Genomic DNA, 24,306 nt, shown 5'->3' on the forward strand with positions numbered 1-24,306 from the left:
AGGAGGGAGCTGAGCTCACAGCTCCCGTGCTGGCTCTAGGGCAATCGGCTCTGCTGTCTTCAGGAGAGCTCGTGTGCCTTGTGCATGGCTCTTTCCTGAGGAATTTTGGGAATTTTCCTCCATCTCTTGCTTTTGGGGATCCTACTTGGTGTCTTGGGCACATGTGAAAATCACTGGAAGAATTGGAATGCTGCTTAGGAAATAGAGGATAAACCCAAGGGAGTCCAACTGGCTTTGGGTCTTTTGCCTGATTGTGGCAAGGAAAACTGCATTGGGCTTTTAGGGTAGAGAGAAGCCCCTGTGGGGGCCAAGGGACAGTAATGCACAGTGGTGGCCACGCAGGGAGGTGCTGAGGACCGTGTCCTTGCTGCGTCAAGAAACCCATGGCGTGAGATAAAATCATTGCTGTTTGAGCATGAAATAAATAGGCAGTGGCCTTCAGCAGCTTTCCAAACCATTCTCTTTTCTTTATTTCCTTTCCCTAGCAACTGCGAGAGTCGATAGCGGAGCACAAGCCTCACATTGACAAGCTGCTGAAAATCGGGCCGCAGCTCAAGGACCTCAACCCGGAGGAAGGGGACATGATGCAGAAGAAGTACACCACGGCGGAGGCCACGTACGCCAAGATCAAGGAGGAGGTTTGCCAGCGGGCCCTGGCCCTCGACGAGGCTGTCTCGCAGTCCACCCAGGTCGGTGCCGTGGGTGCAAAGCAGCCACGTTTACGCCACGGGCTTGTCGCGTTCCCCTGGGGAAGGCCACTTTCAAAGGCTGTTTTATGCCAGGGTTAAGGATTTTAAACCCTGTTATAAAGCCTGATGTGGTCAGGCCGATGCAGGGCAGAGCTCCTCGCTGCAGCGGGAGGGCAGAAGCGCTTTGAATCTTGACACACTAAATAGCGTAATAAATTTTTACGGCCTCCATAAAGATGCTCGCTCAGAGGGGCTGTTTTGGCACCTGCCCAGGCTGAAAGGTCCCAGAGAGCCTCTTTGAAGAGCCTGAGAGATAAGTTTCCTTCCTGATAAGAAAAGTGCTGCTGGAGAGGCAAAGTTTCATCTCCAGGACCCAGGCATCTGTAGGGGACACCACAAAAAGCAGCATGGCAGGAAGGGGATAGGAAAGGACGGGTAGAAATCAGAGGCCTTAAAGTTCAGAAAGGGGCAAAGAGCTGTCCCCCATGCCCAGGATGTATAATTCGCAGTGATGTTTCATTTCACCTGATGTTACCGTAGCGGTTGGTTTTTGTCACGTCTTTCTTTTTTACTTTATTACTTTTATTTTGAATTCCTGTATTGTTTAGTCACTTCTCTGGGTTTGCACTTGTATTAACTCCACGTTTCTCCCCCTTCCCTACTCCCCTCCCGTCTCATCTCTCACTCACATTGTGGATGTGTTACCTTTGTGTGTCGCTGCCCGTGTCCCCGCGTGGTCCCATTTCATTGTTGTGTTGACTGCGTCCCACCATTGCAGATCATGGAGGTAAGCCTCGCCACGACCCCCTCTCACCTACCCTCCCTATTTGGCTGAAACCAGCCTGGTTTACACCCGGATTGTGATATTTTTGGTCTGTGCACAGCTCAGGGTCGCGGGCTTGAAGATTTAGCTGCGAAGCCCTGAAAGCGCCGCGCGGAGCCGGCTCGCGTGCCGCTGCCGCTTCCACCGCGGGCGCGTGGCGCAAAGCTGAGGCTTTGCAATCCAAGGGCTTTGCACCGATGCACTGAGTTTTCTGCTCTCGCTGGGTTGCTCCTGCTTGGGGTGAAGTCAGGGTGCCCGTGGGCAACTTTGTGCCAAGAGCCTGTTTCGCCTCTGCTGCCAGGATGGGGAGAGGAGGCGCTGGGGCACCCATGGGTGCTGCTCTCATCCTCAGCAGCAGAGACGATCTCAGGTCTTGAAGGCCAAAGTTGACTTTTATTAGAAGAAAACACCCTGCCGGACCCCCTCCCTTTGCCCCCAGCTTCTCGATGCTGCTTTTGCTGCAGTCTCAGCCGTGGGGCAGCCGCTCGTGCGCACGCAGCCTCCCACCGTCCCCATCAGCTGCGCAGGTTCCTCGCGTGGAGCGGATGCTTCCTCGGGCACCAAAACCAGGCGCTTTGCCAGTGGTGTCTTTGCATGGGTGCTGAAAGAAAACAAGACAAAACAAACAAAGAAAACAAGACAAACAAACCCCATGGGATTCAGCTTTCCTGTCCTGCTGCCCTTCTGCAGCAAGGGGGGCAGCAGTCCCAAATGTGGATTTTATAGGGCCGAACATCCCGAGGAACCGCTGCCGTGCCTGCTCCGCAGCTGCCCGGCTCTGCCTGGCTCCTTGCTTGGCACCTGCGAGCTGAGAAGCAAAGAAAAGCCGGGGCAGGCGCGAACGGGAGGCTGCTGGTGCCATGGCCACCGCGGGCCCTGCTTGTCCCCTCAAAAGAGGGACCGTCACGCGCTGGCAGCGCTCTTGAGCCTCCTCTTGCTGCCCTAATGGCCTCGCTTCCCTTGCAGTTCCATGACAAGATCGAGCCCATGCTGGAGGCGCTGGAGGCCCTGTCGTCGCGGCTACGCGCGTCGCCCCTCATCCCCGCCGAGGTGGACAAGATCCGCGAGTGCATCAGCGAGAACAAGAACGCCACCGTGGAGCTGGAGAAGCTGCAGCCCTCCTTCGAGGCCCTCAAGCGCCGCGGCGAGGAGCTCATCGGGAGGTCGCAGGGAGTGGACAAGGACCCGACGGCGAAAGGTACCTCAGGGTGGAGTCGATGGGAGACGGTTGCTTTTGGTGTTGCCTCAGCTTGCCCAAATGGTGGCTCCAATCTCATGGGGTTGTCCCTAGGGGATATCTCAAGGGTCTCCTGGCCCTGGAGACGCTGAGCTCTCTGCGTGCTGGTGCCTGGTGTTTGCTTCTAACCAGAAGCCCTTCCTTGGGTATGAACCCCAGGAACAAGAAGGTCAGCCGTGAGCTCTTATCTCAGCTCTTATCTCATGGTGGCCCCCATGAAATGGTTTGTTCCTGTCGATTCAACCCCTCGTGGAAGGGAGGAGCATCCCTGGCACAAAAAGGCCTGTCAACACGAGTGATGCTAATTGGCACCTTTGTTGGCATCTCAACGGGCAGCCACTGAACTGCGGGAGCTCAGGCTTTGCACTAGAGGTGGCCAGAGCAGAGATTCACTAGAGGAGGCTGTGTGGGCACATTTGTCCTCAACTTGTCTGCACATAAGGAATAATTTTGTTTCTGCAAGTTGGAGCTTCTCCTGTCCCTCATGTCTCAGCTCATGCTCTGACAGTCCTTCTGTTTCTTATTAGAATATTCTTATTAGGATATTCTGATTAGAATATTCTACTGGCTGTTTCTCAGTGGAAAGTGTTTGCAAAACACTTTCAGTTGTAAAACAGTTTCCCAGAGGCAAAATAGGGCAGTCTCCCTCATCACTGGTTGTTTTCATTCCCTCCTCAGCAATCCAGGCTAAGCTGGAGCAGATGGTCGTCTTCTGGGAAGACATCATAACTTGGGCCGAGGAACGTGAAACGAGGTTCCTCGACGTCCTGGAGCTTGCAGAGAAGTTCTGGTACGACATGGCAGCCCTCCTGACCACCATCAAGGAGACGCAGGACATTGTGCACAACCTGGAGAGCCCGGGCATTGATCCTTCCATCATCAAGCAGCAGATGGAAGCGGCAGAGGTGAGGACATGGGGGCTGCATCTCACTCGGGAGCCTGTTTGCACCCAGCTTGTAAGCCAGATTGGGCTAGATCTTAGATATGGGCTTGGCCAAACACATCCATTGCCTACAAAACGTTTCGTAGGCAGCTAGTCTGGTTATGAAACATTATTTACATTGCAATTTGGAACTGCAAGGGGAAAAAAAAAAGAAAAAAAAAAGAGTAGTGCATTTTACATATCCCCTCCCACCCTCCAGCTGTTCCTAACCCGGACAAGGAAATGATACTTAAATCACTTTATCTGCTACTGTTTTGGAAAACCGTTGTCAAAGCAAGTGGACAGAGCTTGTTTGGAGCAATGTGGAAGTTCACCCCTGGTCTGCACAGGAGGCATTGGAGCACTGTGCAGTGTAGGAAGTATATTTAGATTTTGGTTACATTGGAGATAACTAAAGCTGAATGGACTTGGATGTCGTGTTGTTTGGTTGTTTGAAGTCTTGTGGTGACATCCACTTTGACCGTTTGAATATCGACCTCACTTGGACCTCGGGGAGCACAGATGATGTAACTTTTGCATTGCTCTCTCCTAAGTTTGTCCTTGCTGGCTTTTTGTTCATTTTAAAACCATTCTGACTTCAATTTGCAACCATTAAGTCTTGAAAAGTGATTGCTGCATTGATGAAAATGCCATAACCTGCAGTGAGATCAGTTCAGGCACATGTCAAGTTAAATACAGACTTTTTTTTTTCTAATTTAGTTCCCCCAAACCCTGCAAATAGCAAGCAGTTGGGGTGCAGGTTGCTAGAATTTCTCCTGTTGGAAGTCAGGACAAACCTGCCATGCCTCAGCCCTCCCGTACTCATGTCCTAGGGGACTTTTCTGAAGAGCGTTTAGCAAATAAATCTTCTTTGTTTTGTCACTGTGTTATCTGCAGACTATTAAAGAGGAGACGGATGGCTTGCATGAAGAGCTGGAGTTCATTCGACTCCTTGGAACAGATTTAATTTTTGCCTGTGGCGAAACCGAGAAACCAGAAGTGAAGAAGAGCATTGATGAGGTAGGAGGAAGAGCGGCCTCTCATTCCGATAACGTCGGGCAAGTGCAAGTGGGAGCTCAAGTGGAAGAGCCTGACAAATTCTGTGGTCAATCTTGTGTTCTGCAGATGATCAACGCATGGGAAAATCTAAACAAAACTTGGAAGGAACGGCTTGAAAAGCTCGAAGAAGCCATGCAGTCGGCAGTGCAGTACCAGGACATGCTCCAGGTAAGAGCGAGCACTGCACTCTGTGGAGTGGGTGAATTTAGGAGCATCACCATGAACCTCTGGGTGCAAAGGAGCTTGCAAAAGTCCATGCTGGCCAAGTAGACATCTCTGTCCAAAAGCAAAGTTGTGTGGTTGCAGGATGACAGATGTAGCTGCCCTGTTTCCCCCACTATTTTTTTTTTTTAGTTTTTCTTTTTTTGATACTCCATGTTAATTGTGTGCCCTCGTTTCAGGCAATGTTTTACTGGCTGGATGATACTGTGATTAAACTCTGCAGCATGTCGCCCGTCGGCACAGACCTCAACACAGTTAAGGAGCAAATGAACGAGATGAAGGTATGAGAGTGGAATCGGGCTGGTTCTCTGATGCTGACACTGCAGAGCTCACGCTCAAATGATTCATATTATTCTGTTTTTTGTCCTGCTTGTTTTGGCAGGAGTTTAAAATGGGGGTTTACCAGCAGCAGATCGAGATGGAAAAGCTTAATCATCAAGGTGAACTGATGTTAAAAAAGGCTACAGATGAGACAGATAGAGACATCATTAAAGAGCCACTGACAGAGCTGAAACATCTCTGGGAGAATTTAGGCGAGAAAATTGCTCAGAGACAGGTACAGAGAAGATCTGGGCTCTCAGAAATGAGGAGTCAAAATTCGCTTGGATGCTTCCTTCTCCTTCCTGACTTCAACTTTCCTTTTCCTTCCCTCTCGCTGAGCAGCATAAGCTAGAAGCTGCTCTTCTAGCACTTGGCCAGTTCCAACACGCATTGGCAGAGCTGATGGCCTGGCTGACCCACACTGAGGAGCTGCTAGATGCACAGAAACCCATCAACGGAGATCCCAAAGTCATCGAGGTGGAACTCGCAAAGCACCATGTGAGTATTCCCATGATTTTAATCTTCCTGGTGCAGGATTTTGTTTTACCTGAGGAGCTGGAGATGACTTGCCCTGAAACCAGCCCTTTTGGAGACGCATGCAACGCTTACACGCCATGTCTTCTGCAGGTGCTGAAGAACGATGTCTTGGCCCACCAAGCAACCGTGGAGACGGTGAACAAAGCAGGCAACGAGCTCCTGGAGTCGAGTGCCGGAGACGACGCCAGCAGCCTGCGGAACCGCCTGGAGACGCTGAACTCGTGCTGGGAATCGGTGCTGCAGAAGACCGAGGAGAGGGAGCAGCAGCTGCAGTCGACACTTCAGCAGGTCAGGGATGCTCCTTGGGTGGCTTCACGGGGGCCATTGAAGGTCTGCTCCCACTTAATGTCTCTTCCCAAAGAGTAGAAGAGGTTAGAGACCCTCGGTGCTTTTTTTGTGCTAATTTTTTGTCTGGGAACAATTCTCTGCCTACCTGGAAGCGCAGCAAAGACCAGACACTTCTGCTAGAGGGTATGAACTCAGCAAGGTCAGAGCTAACCCCACGTCTTCTGCCATGTGGCACAGCTATGGAGTGCTTTGTTTTTGCTGGTTTTACCTCAAAATAGTCCACGTGTGTTTTTATCCTAAAGTGGAAAATTATACCTTTGTAAGAAGCAGATGGGACTTCATGGTGGAAGGACAAAGGCTCTTTAGAAAGTGGCTTTTTACCTCTTTTTTTTAAACTGTTGCAGACATGGTAGCTTCAAAGTGAGGTTTAAGAGCCAGCAATATTTGTTTGCAAAAGCAACAGTGTTGTGTTTATGCACCAGAGCTGCCGTGTGGTTAAGGAGGTACCACGTACATCCCTTCTTAATGTGCTGTCAAATTCTTTGCCTCTTTATCTAGCGTGAAGCGATGGAGCTTCAGCCCTGGCACGCGATCAATGGTGGCTGATGTCATCTGATCCGCGGTCCTTTCTGTGTCCCCTCACAGGCCCAGGGTTTCCATGGTGAGATTGAAGACTTCCTCCTGTGGCTAACGAGGATGGAGAGCCAACTGTCAGCATCGAAACCCACAGGAGGGCTGCCAGAAACTGCCCGGGAACAACTCAATGCTCACATGGTAATTTCTCCGTAAAGATCTGTAATGCTTCGAATCCAACCGGTTTGTCTGCCTGTCAAATCTCCATGTGGAAATCTCGCCGTTTTGTGGCGGGATCTGATGGGGAGGGAGGTGAGGGCTTCCGTGACCTCTTCTTTTCAGCATTATGGTCAAGTTTGCATGTGATGCCTGGACAAGGCTTCCCAGCATCGCTGCTTTGAGCACCTCTCTGTGCACAATGACCCATTGCTGCTTGCCCTGGGTTTCTCCACTCCCAACAAGCCGTAGCCCCCAGCCTGAGCTCTCCCGTAACGTCCTTGGTGATGCCTTCGTTGCAGGAGCTGTACAGCCAGCTCAAGGCCAAGGAGGACGTGTACAGCCAACTGCTGGCCAAGGGGCGCCTGATGCTGCTGAACCGCGACGACTCGGGCTCCAGCTCGAAGACGGAGCAGAGCGTGGCACTGCTGGAGCAGAAATGGGGCCTGGTCAGCACCAAGATGGAAGAGAGAAAGGTAGGGCTTGCAGAGTGATGCCAGCTGCTCCTGCACCCCACATGCTGGTCAGAGCTCCCTACTTCTGCAGTTACTGCAGTCCATAGAGACAGTCGGGGCTGGAAAGCAGGATCATTTTCTAGACCATCTCTCCCTCGGTTGCACGGGTTGAATTTGCCCTCCCAACGATGCCGAGAGCCAAGCTGTTATTTTCTTAGATAGGCACAAGAGTTGGTTTAATCACGTAGAAAATGAGGATTGCATTTGGATGAATTCAGGAGAGAGGTGGGAACAGCCTCCTGCGGCTCTGAAAGGCCGACTTTGTTGGTCCTCTGAGCGCGAGAGCCGGCCAAATCCTCCCCTGAGCTACCTCCATTCTCATGTTTTGGCCAGCGATGAGATAAAACAAGGGCCGCTGTGGCCTCAGCCCAGAATAAATTAGTGGTGCTGCAGCTGTTGCCATCGAAATATCATCCACCTTCCATTTCCTGAGCAGCTCTTCCCATGGCGATCCGTTTCTCGGGAAGTGGAGGGTGCTGCAGCTGCTTGCGTGCCCATAATGGAGTTGTCTCCTCTTTCATGCCCGATCCTTGCCCGTTTGTTTGGAAAGAAACCGATTCTGCAGCGGGCTGCTCTCACCGAAATCGCCTCCCCTTGGTAAACAAGTCATGTTCCCTGGCCGAGCCGACGAGGTTCCCGTTAGAGGCTCGTTTCATCGGGGACACAAAGGCTGCCTCTGTCTGGGAAACCGCAGATTGTGAACTTTAGCACTCTGTGTTTTTCTTCCCCCCTTTCCTCCCTCTCTCCCTCCCTCCTTCCCGGCGCCCGCGGCGGCAGTCGAAGCTGGAGGAAGCCCTCGCCCTGGCCACGGACTTCCAGAATTCCCTCCAGGACTTCATCAACTGGCTCACGCTGGCGGAGCAGACCCTGAACATTGCGCCCCCGCCCAGCCTCATCCTCAACGCGGTGCTGGCCCAAATTGACGAGCACAAGGTACCCAGGCTGGGAGCACCCCAATCAGAGCTGAAATTGAGGGAGCTGGAGGGCGCCTTCATCCTCAGGCCTGTCCAGCTCCTCTCTTTATGCACAGCAGTAAACGTGTTTGCTGTTCTTAGGTGTTTGCCAACGAAGTGAATGCTCATCGGGATCGGATCATCGAGCTAGACCAAACTGGGAACCAGCTGAAGTTTCTCAGTCAAAAGCAGGACGTGGTTCTGATAAAGAACCTGCTGGTGAGCGTCCAGTTGCGCTGGGAGAAGGTTGTGCAGCGCTCAGTTGAGAGGGGCCGAGCTCTTGATGATGCCAGGAAACGAGCCAAGCAGGTGAGACATGGAAAGGGCTGGACAAACCCAGGGGTATTGCCAGCCTTGAGAGACAGAAGGTCACAGGACAGAAAAGAGACAGAGGAAGGCATCAGTGTTAAGCCTCAAAATTCCTTCTGTTTTATTTCAGTTCCATGAAGCTTGGAAAAAATTGATTGATTGGCTGGAAGATGCAGAAAATCATCTGGACTCTGAGCTGGAGATCTCCAATGATCCTGACAAAATCAAGCTGCAGCTCTCCAAGCACAAGGTAGAGTTTCACCAAAGGGAAAGCAGAGCCTGGTGGCTGGGGAAAAGTGGCTTCCATGGCAGGGAGAGCAGGACAGCAGTGACAAGTGGCACGTTGCACCTTCATTATTGCAGTGGCAAACGGAGAGCTGTGGGTCTGCACAAGAGACACATTTATCTTTCTGGCTGGATCAGACCTTTTAAAGCATTTTCCTTTTCTCTTCCCTGCTTCTGGTTGCAAATGTAGGAGTTTCAGAAGACGCTGGGTGGAAAGCAGCCCGTCTATGACACTACAATCCGGAGTGGCAGGGCCCTCAAAGAAAAGGCCTTGCTTTCAGATGACACTCAAAACCTGGACAATTTGCTAGGAGAAGTCCGGGATAAATGGGACACTGTGTGTGGCAAGTCTGTAGAAAGGTAAGTCCAGTCAGAACCCTTCTCAAGCAGCACTTGTCTGCCAAGGACCATCGCCAAAGGGAAAAGCAGAGCAGAGGAGACAGGATGGGAGGTTAGACCAGCGATTAGATGTGATGGGTGAAGCAGGGTTGTAGCAAAATGAGGTGGATGAAGTGAGAAACACTTCCTGCTTCCATAGAGTTCACATGGAGGTTTGCTTTTCAGGCAACACAAGCTTGAAGAAGCCCTCTTGTTCTCTGGTCAGTTCATGGATGCTCTACAAGCCTTGGTGGACTGGCTCTACAAGGTGGAACCACAATTAGCTGAAGATCAGCCTGTCCATGGTGACCTGGATCTGGTTATGAACCTCATGGATGCTCATAAGGTGAGAGTGCCTTTTCCAGTTCTTCTCCACGATATTGGTGGAGTTTGTGCTCCCCAAATGCCAAATAACAGAGGAACCAGAGAGGTTCCTCTCTGCAGAGCTGCATGTGTCAAGGCTTTGGTTTCCTGTGGTGAACAAGGAAGGCAATAACAAGACTACAGGACCTGGAATTCTGTTCTTCCTAACATCAGAAAGATCTATTGGGTTTTGAAGATGTAGCTGAGTTTACAATTTTTTATGAACTCTCATCTTGGCAGTTTTCTCCAGCATGCCTTAGGAATTGGCACTCCTCCTGTTGGATTAGGTCAGAAGTTCAATTCCCCGAGCAGGGCTTGGGCTTCTGCTTAAAGCAGCTACCGTGCTGCAGTGTGAGCTCCTCGGCTAGGAGCTGCCCTCCTCCAGGTCGTGGTCATTTCTGTGAGTGTTTGCAGGATGCTCTGGGCGAAATTCCAAGCTCCTGAGTCTCACCTTGCTGGAAGTGCTCAGGCTGTCCAGATGCACTCATATGGGAACATTTTCAGATGCTCTGTGTGATACTTGGCTCTCAGCAACCTATGTGCACCCAGGAGTGTGCCCATGCTACAAAATATTTCAACTGTCTCTCCCATTTTTGCCCCGTGGGACTGACTCCTGCCTTCTCACCCTGCAGGTCTTCCAGAAGGAGCTGGGGAAGCGCACAGGGACAGTGCAGATGCTCAAGCGCTCTGGCCGGGAGCTCATCGAGAACAGCCGAGATGACACGACCTGGGTGAAGGTGCAACTTCAGGAGCTGAGCAACCGCTGGGACACGGTGTGCAAACTGTCCGTGTCGAAGCAAACCCGCCTGGAACAGGCCTTGAAGAAGGTAAGCAAAACTACGGGTCAAAACTCTGCTCTTTGAGAGCTTCGTGCTCTGCTTTCCTTTTGGGGCACTTCCTCCCTGTGTTAGTGCAAAGGTCCTGGCCCTGCCAATTGCCTGTGTAACAGGGCCATGCCCTTCAACCTCTCCATGCCCTTATCAAAAAGGGAAATAGGTCCTCATGCCCCAGAAAAAAATTGTCAAGGCATTTTGGGATGTCCTGACAGGACAGACCCACATCAGTGCTTCGGTGCTGGAAGCATCTCCCTCACCCTGAGGATGGCTGAGCCAGTCCTGCAGCAATTAATGGTCAGAGCTGCAAAGTGGCGCAATGGCATCTGTTATTTACTTATTTTTTCCCAAAAAGAAGTCATTGAAGCCTTATTTGAAAAGGAAGGATGAAAAGATCTCACTGATGTGCACAGCAGGCGGAGAGGCGTAGCCAGGTGATCAGAGACTGTTCAGACTTACGTCTCCTGATGTCCAGAACAAGAAAGAGACCTAGATTAAAGCTGAAAAAAAAAGTTCAAAAGGCTTGTGAGTGGATTATATATCAAGTAGGCAATTTGCAGCATACACTCCCAACATGCCAAATTGATCAGAATAAAGGAAGTTGGGGTGTTTCAAAAAACATCCACTTCTTCAATGCTGCTGATGCAAAGGAGAGGAGAAGGGAGGTGCTGTCGGACTCCTGTGCTGATCTGTACAAATCCACGCCACCGCTCCCTCGGGTCTCTCTGTTTCCTCTATTTTCTGGAGACCTTCTCAGCCCCTTGGCTGAGAGCCGAGGAGCGAGCCGAGGGGCTCACGCGCGCGCTCCGCGTCTCCGCAGGCCGAGGAGTTCCGGAGCGCCGTGCAGGTGCTGCTGGAGTGGCTGTCGGAGGCCGAGCAGAGCCTGCGCTTCCGCGGCGCGCTTCCCGACGACACCGAGGCGCTGCAGAGCCTCATCGACGTGCACAAGGTACCGGGCAGCTCCGGGAGGCTCCGCGGGCGCCCCCGGAACCGGCGATGCCTGCGGCGTGGAGGGGTGGTTGTAAGGAGCAGAGGGCAGCTCGTGGCTTTTTAAAGCAGCAAAGGGAACCTTGTAGGCAAGAATGTTTCAAAATGATGCATGTGGGCCTTAAGTTCCTGCTTTCTGGTGGGGGTTGAAGGACAAATAAACTGTTTATTAAGTAGAAGACCCACAGTGATTAGGAAAATGCTACTTGCTAAAGAACCCTGATGCAGAGGGTTTTGTGCAGAGCTCAAGGGAAGGTGTCAAGTGGAGACCATCAGGGTGGGGTTGGGGGAGCTGGATCGTTCCTGCGGCTGTGCCAGCCCTTCACACCCCTCCTGCTGCCCTCCTGCTTCCAGGAGTTCATGAAGAAAGTGGAGGACAAGAGAGCGGACGTGAACGCGGCGGTGGCCATGGGAGAGGCCATCCTGGCCGCGTGCCATCCCGACTGCATCAGCACCATCAAACACTGGATCATCATCATCCGCGCCAGGTTTGAGGAGGTGAGTCCCCACGCCGCGCTGGCCACCAGCCGGCCTGAGCACGCTTTGCTCCAGGATGGTGACGGAAAACTCTGTTCCCAGAGCATTCCCATGCTCTTGGCTTCCCCCTCTCCGGTGTCCCATGCTTGGCTCATGGTCATCTTTGCGTTTCCCATAGGTTCTCACATGGGCCAAGCAGCACCAGCAGAGGCTGGAGTCTGCGCTCTCAGAGCAGGTGGCGAACGCGGAGCTTCTCGAGGAGCTCCTGTTCTGGATCCAGTGGGCTGAGACGACGCTGATGCAGCGGGACCAGGAGCCCACGCCACAGGACATTGATGAGGTCAAAGCCCTCATCGCTGAGCACCAGGTGAGCCCAGGGCTGAAGCCAGAGGATTTTCCTGCCATCTCAGGATAGGGGCAAGTGGGATTTTGTTCCAGCTGCTCTGCAGAGGAGGCATTTGACTTTGCTCTCAGTCCCTATTAAGACAGCTTGTTACTCATCCAGGACTGTCACTTATGAGCAAAGACAGCCCAAGGGACCAACCAGGCTTGCAGAGCAAAGCCAGAATGTGCAGTAGCTTTCCCACATCCCTGGTATTGGGGGATGCTCCACAAAAGCCCCCAGATTGGGCTGTTCCCTGCATCGCTGGTGCTTCGTTCATCCATGTCCTCTATGGGTGTCCAAGCGAGGACCCAGAGCGATGGCGCTTGGAGCCTGAGTCCATCTCAACACCCATTCTTGTCTCATCTGCTTTTTGACAGTCCTTTATGGAGGAGATGACACAGAAGCAACCAGACGTGGACCGGATCACCAAGACATATAAGAGGAAAGCGACTGAGCCCGCACACGGGCCCTTCATGGACAAGTCCCGCAGCAACCGTACGTCCCCGCCGCGCAGCCTGCGCTGCGGCACGTGCCGTGATGGGGAGGAAATGAGATGTGCAGGGAGCTAATTACCGCTGATTGCCAATTAGCAAGGCATCCTGCACTGAGGGCAGCCTGGCACGATGCTGAAACTTGTGAAGATGGAGGGGGAGAGAGTGCGGGTGGCGTTAGCTGGAGGGGCAGCATCAGCCCAAGCTTCCCCGGCAGTGCCGGGAAGTCGGTGCAGCCGCGTCCTCTGTGTCTTGCTGCAACTGTTCAGCAATGAGATATTTCCTTTGCGCCTGCTCCTTGGAGCCAGAATCCTTTGGGGATGCTCTATGCAAAGGGATGGAAGGGAACACCGGCGGGGGGTCCATGCAAAACCATCATCCCACCTCGGAGCCTTGTTCAAGGCCGAGTTTCCACTCGGAAAGTGGCTATCACGGCTGTAGGAAACTCTTTTTTTGTCTGAAATATAAAACATATTTTGCTGCTGCTTTCTCTTGGCCCATTCAGACTCGCGGTGCCCATCAGTGACTCAAACGATGTTTTGTGTTTTTCTTTTTTATTTTTCCCCAAACATTTTTCTAGGAAAATTGTTGAGTCAGGCCGCCCCCCCGTCCATGCCCATCATCTCCCAGTCGGAAACGAAGAACCCCCGGATCAACCAGCTCTCGGCGCGCTGGCAGCAGGTCTGGCTGCTGGCCCTGGAGCGCCAGCGCAAGCTCAACGACGCCCTGGACCGGCTCGAGGAGGTAACGGCCCCACGGGGCTCCGGCGGCACCGGGGCTCCCGGCCACACGTGCCGGGAGCATCTCACCCTAGTGCCGCCTTGGACCTGGCAATTGCTGGGGTAAAAATACCCCAAAAAAGGAAAAAAAAAACCATATATCCTCTAACATACTAAGGCAGCAAAGTGCCTTCTGTAATGAGCTGTGTGTTAATGCACAGCTTTGGGCCCCTGCAGTTGGTATCGTTAGAGGCAGCGGGCGCCGGGGCTGCTCTGCACCCAGCGATGACTTTGACGATTGCCGTGGTACTATATGCATCTCTTCTAGCCATCTAATGTAATTTTTGTTTTTATTTATGCTTATCAAAGCAGCTATGCCCAGAAGTGAGTGTTTTTGTTTTCTGTTGCTTTTTCTGTAGGTCAGTTCAGTTTATCGATGTTTTTCCTTTGTTCCTTTTAGCTCCAGGAATGTTTAGAGAGGGCGGGGGGGGAAAGTGCTAATAAATGTGGTGTTTCGTTGCTCTGAGCCCCTTTAACTAGCGGGACCTTGGGAGTGGGAATGGCTGGGATGCACCGCGGGGAGAGGGGGGAAGGTCCTGTTTCTCCCTGGTGGCAACACCGCTGGCTTTTCCCTGAAAAAGTGCCCCCAAAGTGTCTAAAAAAGAGCTGGAGTGTGTGCGTCTGTGTGCAAGTAGCTGTGCGTGCGCAGAGCTGCTCCCTCCTGTGTCCGTGGCTCGTGTCACCCATCCCTTGGTGGCTGTCGGCTGCGCCGCGTGTCCTCCCGTCCCGCCACGTCCGTCGGAGCGGCCCTGGCGCTCGCAGTGGGCTCTAGATGGACCCTCCTGGGAGCGCCGCTCGCGTGGGGCCGAAGGCAGCGCCAGGAGCTCGGGCACGGGTTGTCCTTAGGCTGGGGTGGGCTTGGGGGCTGTCTCGCAGCGCTGACGTCCATGGATTTCCTTCCAGCTGAAGGAGCTCGCCAACTTCAACTTCGACATCTGGCGCAAGAAGTACATGCGCTGGATGAACCACAAGAAATCCCGCGTCATGGACTTCTTCCGGCGCATTGACAAAGACCAAGATGGCAAAATCACCCGGCAGGAGTTCATCGATGGCATCCTGGCCTCCAGTGAGTGCTCGACCACCCCGACCCCGCGGCCTCGGCTGCGTGTTGGGCAGCAGTTCCTCATCTCGCTCCATTTGCAGAGTTCCCCACCACCAAGCTGGAGATGAGTGGGGTGGCTGACATCTTCGACCGTGACGGTGACGGCTACATCGACTACTATGAGTTTGTGGGTGCTCTGCACCCGAACAAGGACTCCTACCGCCCCACCACTGATGCAGACAAGATTGAAGATGAGGTAAAGGACCTAGAGGGACGGGCCATCCTCTTTGGGGTGGTTCAGGCTGGTTTGACAGCTGGGAAAAGCAAAGAAGAGGGGAAAATAAAGGTTTGAGTTGGTGTTGACCTTAAGTTGTCCAAGCACCAGGGCATCTACTGCCCTTCTTAAGGGACAAGCAGCTTCGATGGCCACCTCAGGTGGGCAGGAGGTGGAGGAAGCCCCTCTCTTACCCCTGCTCTGCTTGTGCCAACAGGTCACCAGACAAGTGGCCCAATGCAAGTGTGCCAAGAGGTTTCAAGTGGAGCAGATCGGCGAGAACAAATACCGGGTAAGGGCGCGCGCCGGGCCCGGGAGACGGTGCCAAGGGCTGCTGCTCGGCCCACCGAGGCGTTCGGGCGGCTCCGGCGCTGGGTCCGGCCCGAGGCCCTTCCCAGTTTGGGGAGCGCCGGGCGAGTATAAAAGCGTCCCTGTTCTGGCATGAAACGGCGCTTTCACGCCGGCCCGCCGCTCGTCCCGTGCGCGAGCAGAGCTTATGCCTCTGTTTTCCTTAGCCTCGCTGCGAAAGGAGCAGAATAATTTCCGTACAGGATCTCTTTGTAACAGACTCCCTGTTTATGTTGCAAAGGAGCCACCGAGGCAACGCGCCGAGCGCCTGGCAGGGCGCCCGCCCGCTCCCGTGCCCCCAGCTCGGGGGTGCAGAGCTTGACCCCACCGCCCCAACCCACCTCGGGCAGATTGTGCTGTGTCCAATCCCAGCTTCCACCTTTGCCCCGAGTAGCAGAACCCCCCCAGATTTCTAACATCCCGCAGTTAACGGTTTTCGTGATTATTGCACTGTTAATCCCCTAAAATGTTGTTTTTTTCTTGTTTTTCTTCCTCCTCTTGATGTTCCTTTCCTTCCCCAACCCTCATCCCTCCAATCCTGTCTCTCTCCGTAGTTCTTCCTCGGCAACCAGGTACAGTTTGCCTTGCGATGCTCCCTCCCCCTTCCCCGTAGCCCCCCTCGCTTGCTGTGTGTCCGTATTGTCCGTCTGTCCTGTGCCGGGATGGGAGCTGCGGGAGCTGCTTGCGCTGCTCGGCAGAGCCTGGTACACCGAGCGTGCGAGCTGAGCGGCCGCTCCATTGGGCCAAAAGAAGGCAAAACGCAATAGGGAAATCAGGATTTGGCAAAAATGGAGAGATTTTTTTTCTCCCTTTTGGGGCTGTTTTCCCCTTGGGCGATCCATCAGCCTCTGAAAGGGGCGAAATTCCCCACGCCAGGAGTGTGTACCAGGTTCCGGCGGAGTTTGGGTTGCAATCCCTGTGGAATGGGAATGCCGAATGTGCACACTTTAATGCTGTAGGTAACGGTCACTAAACCTTCACCTGCACCTCCGGAGCAGCTCCGCTTGGAGCAAGGCTCACCGGACCCGCATGCTCCGTGCAGCCGCCTGCTCCGGAGCCGATGCCGGCCCGTGTCCCCACGGGAAGGACGGGCGTGCAAAGCCACCGTGCTGCCTCCCGCCCTATCCCCACCTGCCTGGACTCTGGTTTTCCTCTCCTGTTTTTTGCACTCTTACCCGCACCGGGAAGGTCTTGCTGCTTTTTTGCCATTCTGGAGACGTTCTCACTTTCCAAGGGTTTGCTCTTATCTTCTCGGACACACCTGGGTCCGAGCTGCTCCCACTGTCCTGCCCAGGTCCTGCCAAGGAGGAGCCCTTGAGCCCGGGCTCAGCCGCCCGGGAAGCTCAGGATATCAAGAGGGAGCTTTGAGAAACCGGCCGCACGCTGCTGATCCCGGGGGCGCTCGTTTAAAATTAAAATCACTAATGAACATTGCAATCACTAATCAGCATCGCTGCCGGGTTCCTCCGTGGATTCCCGGCATCCCGCGCGCTCCGAGACGTCCTCACGGGGCCGGGTTTCCGCTTGCTGGCTCGGGGGGTCGAGGCTGAGGCTCAGGAGCCCCGCGGCCTTCGGCCTCGGCGCGGGGGCTCTCGGGGTGGTGACGCAGCCCTGCTTGCCCTGCTGGTTCACCGGCCTCCGGGGATCCGAATCGGCCGTCTCTTCCCAGAGGGGACTCGCACCAGGAGCGTCAGAGTAGCAACTGCCTCGATTTCCTACACGGAAAAGGGAAAAGCCACAATCCTGGCTGAGAGAATCCATGCAAAGATGAATTCCGAGCTCTCATTTGTTGCTTTAAAGAAAAATCTTTAAAGATTTTAGTTGCTGCATCATCCTAAAATCATGCAGCATAGAAATTCCAGTAAATTGCTACAACACGTATTTGTTCCAGAAGAACACGGCTGTAGAAAGACCAAAAATATTTAATAGATCAGAATAAAAAAAAAAATAAGATTGCATAGAGATTTTGAAATATTTGAGTCCTGGTGGTGCCCTGTGCTCTGCTCTGGTGCAGCCTGCTCGGGTGGAGAGCTGCGTCTCCAGGCGCTTCCCTGTTTCCTGACCCGCTGCTTTCTTGGTCCTGCAGTTTGGTGATTCCCAGCTATTGCGGCTGGTCCGTATTCTGCGCAGCACTGTCATGGTTCGAGTCGGCGGAGGATGGATGGCCCTGGATGAATTTTTAGTGAAGAATGATCCTTGCAGAGGTAAGAATTCACTCATCCTCTTCCACTATTATGAGCCTGAGAACTTAGCAGAGACTTTTCTTGTCCGCGTTGACTATAAATTTCCAAGCGATACCAGATATTCCAGCGCGGTAGGTCTGGGTTATCCAAATCGCAAAGCTTAGTGTTGCCAAACTGTGTACTTTTTGCACCAAATCTCACCACATTTTGGTTTCCTGTGGGGAGAGGGAAGAGTTGGGTTTGTTGTCCTGAAGCCCCCAGCAAGTGGAGCAGTCAGTAGGTGCCTAAGACTCCTTAGGTAACAGAGTAAACTTCATAAAGGGGACCTGAAAAGTGCCCTCCAAACCAGGACACTGGAAAATCCTGGTCTGAGCCCCAGGGGAGAAGACCCTGTGGTCCCAGCTCTGGCCCCAGCGTGTTGAGAATTCAGGCTCATCCTAAGCTGGGAGGAAGCAGCAGCACCAACTTTAAATGGCTTATTTGATGTGCAGCTAGTGCATTTCTAATACAGATTTTCTCAAATAATCTTCTCTCTTTTGAGCAGCAGCATAAGACACTATTTGTGCAATGTTGAACAACATAAAAGGCTGTTTGCAGGGAGATCTACTGCCAGTCCTGCATCTTCCTCTAGTGCCTTAAAAATGCCTGCCTTTTTCTGCCCTTTTTCTCCCAACTCTCTCTGTTCTGGTCAATCCTGGTCCTTCCTCCTTTCTTCCTGGGTAGCCATGTGCCAGGTTGGGGTTTTAATGAGGTTGCATTTTGACATAGATGTTCATGGGGATTTTCAGGCCTGGGTTGGCTCCCTTGGGCGGGTTTTGGACCCCAGCAAACTCGTGGACAAAACCAGCTCGAGGAGGATCAGCAGCAGGAGAAGGGACCCAGATCTTGTGTTTTCAGGGCTCTCTGTGACTTCTCTGCAGGCTCCCCCGGCCCCTTGGCTCTCGGCCCCTTTCGGTGTGTTCCTGCTCTGCTCGTGTCCTTGTCTCTTTTGTATTTTCTCTATTCTAGTTCACCACCCCGGAGGTAAAATAAAGCGCTCTGATTCCAGCTCCTCGATTGCCAGCCAGGCTCCCATAGGTTGGCAGTTTTCTGCTTGCTCCCCGTGCCGATGTCCCCAGCCTGGTGCCGGGCCGGCCCCTTGGAGCTTTCTTGGCGCTTCCCAAAGCCCGAGGTGCTCGCCCGAGGCTGCAGCGCTGGGGACGCCTTCCCTGTTTTCCGCATGGCTTTCCATAACCTCCTAACCAAACATCTGGAATGCGCCTGGAATTGCAACCCCCGGGAGGGTGCGCTCAGTCCATGGTGCCCAGGTAGAGAGTGCAATGAAATGAAGCCTGTGTTTATTTAACACCTAATCCAGGCTCTCCGGTTCCATACGTGGCCAGCGAAGGCCAAGACCCCTCCTGGGGCTGGCTCCATCCTCCAGAGAACCGGAGCCTTCCGGAGAAGCCTTCCCATTCCGGCTAAGCAAGCGGATTGGGGTTAAGGGACTCCAGGAAGGCAGTGAGGATCTGTGTAGCCCCGGGCTGCGGCATCCCGGCTGCCTCCTCGTAGCCACCGTCCTTCCCAGCGGGAGTTCAGGTGTGTTCTCCCGGGAGCCAGAGCGATGGGACACACTTGGCAGCGAGGGCTGGGACACCGGTCCCGGTACCGAAGGGAATGAGGGTCACCTGCTCTTGGAGCGTTGGCTCCCGAGACCCTCGTGGTGGGTCCCGTTCCTTCTCCAGGCACAATTCTGCTCCCTCTCCGTCCCGTCTCTCCCTCTTCCTTTTCTAACACTCCCAACACAACCCATGGGGTGGGCAGGGAACCTGGAGCATCTTCCCGGCCCTCCTGCACCGCTCTGGGGCCTCGCGCTCCTTGCGGCCCCGGGATGCGCTCGGATCAGCATCCGGAAAGTCCTGCCATTCCCTACTCACTGCCGCAAGCGGCATCGAAGTCCCCCTTGATGCCGCATTTGTCCCCAGGAACATTAGACAACTTCTAGCTGGCGCTAGGACATGAATGATGAGGACAGGAAGCTGCAAGTCCAAGAGCTGCAGTATCCATAGGTTGTATTAAGGAAAGGATAAAACCAATGTGCAGCTGGATGCAGGTGCAGCTGCCGCCTCCCCGGCCACCCCGTGCTCTAGGCAGACAGGAGGATTCAGCAGCTCTTGCTGCAGTCGGTTTGAGGCAGTTAGACCTGTTGTCCCTGTGTCCCTATCCCACGGGGGTCATGGGGATATTAACCGCTTTGGATGTGCTATTAACTTTGGATGCGTTTTCTCGCCTAACCCTCCTCAGCTCCCGTTTGCTGGTGGCTGTTGCTGAGATCCGCCTGTCCCGCAGCACGTGTGTGCCGTTATCCCGGGATCCCGGAGCAGGGCTGCTCCGGGCGCTCCCGCCGAGGCTCCCTCCGGCGCAGGCTCCGCTTGGAGTTTCCGCTTTGCAAATGCTCTAAATTCGCCCCCGGGACCGGCCGGTTTCTGCCCGTGCTCTGTTACACCCTGCGGCTCGGACACACTCGGGTGGGTGACGTTGGCCCAGCCGCCCTTCCCTGCGCTTGGTCCCCTTGTCCAAGGGACACCCGCCAGCTCTTGGGGACATCAGCAGGGACACTTTGCACTTGGCCTTCAGCGGGGCTGGTCGCCCGTCCCTCCTCCAGACCAGAACTGCCACTTTCAAACTTGTTCTTCATGCTTTTAAGCCACTTGAAAAATGTCACCAGCCACTGTTGTCCCATGCCGCGCTCAGCGCAGGAGGCCCCTTCCCAAAGGGCCCTAGGGAATAACAGAGCACCCGGGATGAACTCATGGGTCTTGGGCAGCTGCTAAGGGATGGTTCCTCAAAGAGCTGATCCATGATGGAGCATGAGCTGGGACGGAGCCGCGAGGGGACCCGCTCACCCTCGGAAATGGCCTTTCCGAACCAGGATGCGCGCTCCGGCGTTCCGGGCCTGCGGAGACTCCTCGATGGTCACAAAACGCCGGGAACTGCCGCGGGTCTCAGCGGATCCTTTTGCTCCTTTGCAGCGCGAGGCCGAACCAACCTGGAGCTCCGGGAGAAGTTCATCCTGCCGGAAGGGGCTTCCCAGGGAATGACGCCCTTCCGCTCGCGAGGCCGAAGGTCGAAGCCGTCCTCGCGGGCGGCCTCCCCGACTCGCTCCAGCTCCAGCGCCAGCCAGAGCAACCACAGCTGCGCGTCCATGCCCTCGTCCCCGGCCACGCCGGCCAGCGGAGCCAAGGTGGGTGTCCCGCTTCCCGCTGCTTTCCTTTAGCCAAACCCATCCCGGTGGGACAAGGAGCTGACGGAGGAGCAGAGGGAACGCCGGGGATTGGGACACGGGTATCCGCGTGGGATGGGGCGGGAGGCTGCGCTCGAATCCAGGACACGTCGCCCTCCTCTTCCTCGGGCTCCAGCCGGGGCCCCCGAGCTCCGTGTGCTGCCGGCACCGTGTCCCTGCCCGGAGCTTGGGGCCAGCACCGAGAAAGAAGTGATCCCCCTTGTCCCTCCTTTCTGCCACATCATTCGCCCATGTTCGCCTTAGTTTGTCTGTTTTATTTTTTTCCTTTTGGAATTTATATATTTTGGTTCTTTCGTTTTTGTGCTGTGTATTTTTTCCGCATTCCAGAGCTTTTCCTGTTCCATTTTTTTTTCGCTCACTCCCACCTCTTCCCCCTTCTCCCCCCCACCCTTTGGATTTTCCATTTCACAGACTCCACATCACTTCTCTCGATGTTATGACAAACCCTGGTTGATAAACAGTAAAGCGGGCACCCCCCTGCGGGGATACGATTACCCCGACCTCCAGCTCCCGGGCGCCGAGGTAGAGTATGGTCTGTAGTTCCCAGGAAAACCGTTGGGAAGCCGGAGCGCAGCCGCCACGGAGAAGTCCCATCCCGCTTCCTTTCCTCTCTAATATCCAGCTTGGCAGTTGCTAACGCTGAACCTGGCAGCCGTTTTCGGGGCTCCTAACTCGGCTGGAGCAAAATCCCAACCTGCAGAGGAAGGGCAACGCTTGTTGCTTGTGTCACTACCAGTTGGCAAACAGCAGGAGCGATATTTGTCATGGCGGGCTTTAAAAAATGGGAATTTCCAAGCTTTAAGTGCTTGTAAAGACCCAAAAGGGTGGCGAGTGGTGCTCAAAGCCGAGTTAGGGCTTGAAAACCGGCCCCTGCGCGTGGCCCGGTCCCGCCGGCGCCGCCAGCACGAGGCTTTGCCCATCGCTGGGGACAGGGACGGGGACACAGGGCAGGCACAGGGCTTTGCCCCCGCGCTCTTTTGCGCTCGCCAAATCACACAATCTTGCTTGAAAACGCTTTCAAGGAACAAAGATTTGGTTTTCATCATCCAAAGACTGGAGGACTTTTGGAATTGTCCTAAATTAGCTGCTTGTTGCTATAACTTGCTTATGAAATAGGATCGAGGACCGGAATGGAAATCTCTGATAAGGAAAGTGGCTCCCCGATGCTCCCCCATCATTGAGTTTCAGGAGATTCGGGAGCTGCTCGAGCTCTCCAGAGTCTCCAGATTGCCGGGAGCAGAGGGAAACCTCTCCCGGGAAAGGCCCCGTTCCCTGCGGGAACGCGGCACCCGCTCCACATGTGCGTTTTTGCAAGATTTCACCTCCTCCACGGTCCCTGCAGACCCCAGGGGTGCCGTGATCCTCCCCATGGACGTGGCCTGGCTTGTTTTTTCCCTAAATCTGGCCAGAAATGGCCGCACGGCAGCCGCCACGGGTGGGATCTGCGGGATCGGGGCTGTTTTCCCGTGCGGTTCTGAGCGCCGCTCTCCGTCCCCAGGTGACCCCGGCCGCGGGCAGCAAGCTCAAGAGACCCACGTTCCACTCGAGCCGCTCGTCGCTCGCTGGCGACGCCAGCGCCGGCTCCTCGCCCGGCGCCACCGGGGCCAAGGCCGGCCGTGCAGGTCAGCAACGCCGGGAGGAAACGGGAAAAACAGGGAAAAACGGGGATTGCTGCGGCTCCCGCTTGGGTTTAGCCCAGGAGGGGAAACGCTGGAGATGCTGGGGGGGATTTGGGAGGATATTGCAGATTTGTGGGTGTCCATGCTGCTGGAAGCACTGCAGGGTTGTGGGGGGGATATCATGGATTTGCGGGCGTCTGCGCTGCTGGATGCACCACAGGGGTGTGGGAGGGTATCGCGGATTCGAGGGTGTCGACGCTGCTGGAAGCATCACAGGGATGTAGGGGGATATTGCGGATTTGAGGGTGTCCGCATGGCTGGAAGCACCACAGGGATGTGGGGGGATATTGTGGATTTGAGGGTGTCTCTGCTGCTGGAAGCACCGCAGGGATGTGGGGGGATATCGCGGATTTGCGGGTGTCCATGCTGCTGGAAGCACCACAGGGATGTAGGGGGGATATTGCAGATTTGCAGGTGTCTGCGCTGCTGGAAGCACCACCGGGATGAGGGGGGATATCGCGGATTTGAGGGTGTCCGCATGGCTGGAAGCACCGCAGGGATGCGGGAGGGATATCATGGATTTGTGGGTGTCCATGCTGCGGGAAGCACCGCCGGGATGTGGGGGGATATCGCGGATTTGAGGGTGTCCGCATGGCTGGAAGCATCGCAGGGATGCGGGAGGGAAGCTCCTCATCCCGCTCCGCCCTTCCCGCCCGCAGATCCCAAGAAGGCGGCCAGCCGGGCCGGGAGCCGCGCGGGCAGCCAGGCCAGCAGCCGCCGCGGCAGCGACGCCTCCGACTTCGACCTCCTGGAGACGCAGTCGGCCTGTTCGGACACGTCGGAGAGCAGCGCGGCCGGCGGCCAGGGCGGCTCGCGGCGCCGGCCGGCCAAGCCCTCCAAGATCCCCACCATGACCAAGAAAACCGCCACTGCCACCCCCAAAACGCCGGGGCCCAAGAGATAATACTGTACCCAACCCTCTGCAAAAGAGAGAACGCGACACCACGAAAAAGAAGAAATCCAACCTGCGTCCAATTTTTAACCCTGCTATACACATTGGATGTATATTTATTCTAAACAGGAGAAATTATATTGTTAAAAATGTAAAAGAATAATTGTGTCATGAAGTTGCCTTATTTGTTCTTTTTTTTTTTTTTCCTGTTTTGTAAGTTACTATTTTCATGTGAATATTTATGTAGATAAATTGCCTCTCGCCGGCCCCTGTTTGAAGAGGGGCCTGGAAAAAAATGCAACGTGGGAGAGAAGAGAGAAAAAAAATGAAAAAAATGAAGCAAAAAAAAAAAAAGGTCAAGATGTGAAAGTGTAAAGAAAAACTAAACTATAAATAGGATTTCTGCGCGGTGCAGGGTGTGAACCTGCTTTATCTTTTAGGATTGTTTCCTAAATGCATCTTTATAAACTTAACTTGCTGTCTCAGCAAGGTAAATTATATTTAAAAGCAAAGACCTGAATCCTGCAGTGTTCAAGGAACTCTCTTTTTTGTAAATCACAGATACCTCAAACAGAGACACATGAGGTGAGGGGACTTGGGGCTTATTTTTCCTTTTTTTTTTTTTTTTTCTTCCTTAAAATTATGTGATTTTACCTGAAGAAAGGGGCGCTTGAACTAACCGCATTTGCACACACTACAGCACGGGTCATCACTGCGGTGCCGCAGCGGCGTTTTGAAAGAGCAGGCGAAAATGGGGGGGTTTGGGTCACCCTGGCGCTGCCGGCGGCTCCCGCTCCCCGGCCTCCCCTTTGGAGGCTCCTCCTGGACGGAGGCCCCGCGCGGATCGGGAATTACCGCCTGGCTCTTGAGCTGCATCTCTTTTTTTGTTTTATTTTTTTTCCTATTTATTAATTTAACTGGTCATTCCACGTCCACCCAGGCTGAGATTGAGGTGACCTCTGC

General features: G+C 54.2%; 1 protein-coding gene across 3 annotated transcripts in view; it reads left to right on the forward strand.

The window, feature by feature from the left end:
* MACF1 (microtubule actin crosslinking factor 1) overlaps positions 1-23,355 on the forward strand; it is a 114,189-nt gene extending 90,834 nt beyond the window's left edge. The window contains exons 70-100 of one of the 3 annotated variants that reach the window (XM_088531108.1): positions 486-689; positions 2,479-2,710; positions 3,428-3,654; positions 4,569-4,691; positions 4,797-4,898; positions 5,132-5,233; positions 5,335-5,508; positions 5,616-5,771; positions 5,901-6,098; positions 6,744-6,872; positions 7,190-7,363; positions 8,180-8,335; positions 8,458-8,664; positions 8,795-8,914; positions 9,140-9,309; positions 9,514-9,673; positions 10,323-10,517; positions 11,344-11,472; positions 11,865-12,008; positions 12,166-12,354; positions 12,750-12,867; positions 13,444-13,607; positions 14,546-14,708; positions 14,786-14,940; positions 15,176-15,250; positions 15,861-15,878; positions 17,393-17,510; positions 20,501-20,712; positions 21,184-21,294; positions 22,271-22,394; positions 23,111-23,355. In XM_088531108.1, the coding sequence (XP_088387234.1) occupies positions 486-689; positions 2,479-2,710; positions 3,428-3,654; positions 4,569-4,691; positions 4,797-4,898; positions 5,132-5,233; positions 5,335-5,508; positions 5,616-5,771; positions 5,901-6,098; positions 6,744-6,872; positions 7,190-7,363; positions 8,180-8,335; positions 8,458-8,664; positions 8,795-8,914; positions 9,140-9,309; positions 9,514-9,673; positions 10,323-10,517; positions 11,344-11,472; positions 11,865-12,008; positions 12,166-12,354; positions 12,750-12,867; positions 13,444-13,607; positions 14,546-14,708; positions 14,786-14,940; positions 15,176-15,250; positions 15,861-15,878; positions 17,393-17,510; positions 20,501-20,712; positions 21,184-21,294; positions 22,271-22,394; positions 23,111-23,355 (4,794 nt within the window). Of the gene's footprint in view, positions 1-485; positions 699-2,478; positions 2,711-3,427; positions 3,655-4,568; positions 4,692-4,796; positions 4,899-5,131; positions 5,234-5,334; positions 5,509-5,615; positions 5,772-5,900; positions 6,099-6,743; positions 6,873-7,189; positions 7,364-8,179; positions 8,336-8,457; positions 8,665-8,794; positions 8,915-9,139; positions 9,310-9,513; positions 9,674-10,322; positions 10,518-11,343; positions 11,473-11,864; positions 12,009-12,165; positions 12,355-12,749; positions 12,868-13,443; positions 13,608-14,545; positions 14,709-14,785; positions 14,941-15,175; positions 15,251-15,860; positions 15,879-17,392; positions 17,511-20,500; positions 20,713-21,183; positions 21,295-22,270; positions 22,395-23,110 lie in introns of all 3 variants that reach the window. The other 2 variants (XM_088531109.1, XM_088531110.1) reach the window with 2 other exon arrangements.
* Positions 23,356-24,306: the final 951 nt, after the last annotated feature.

The sequence above is a fragment of the Tinamus guttatus genome, unplaced genomic scaffold (assembly GCF_059628265.1).
Source record: "Tinamus guttatus ecotype Peru unplaced genomic scaffold, ASM5962826v1 Tinamus_guttatus_pri_ptg000397l, whole genome shotgun sequence".
In the NCBI taxonomy this organism is placed as follows: Eukaryota; Metazoa; Chordata; class Aves; order Tinamiformes; family Tinamidae; genus Tinamus; species Tinamus guttatus.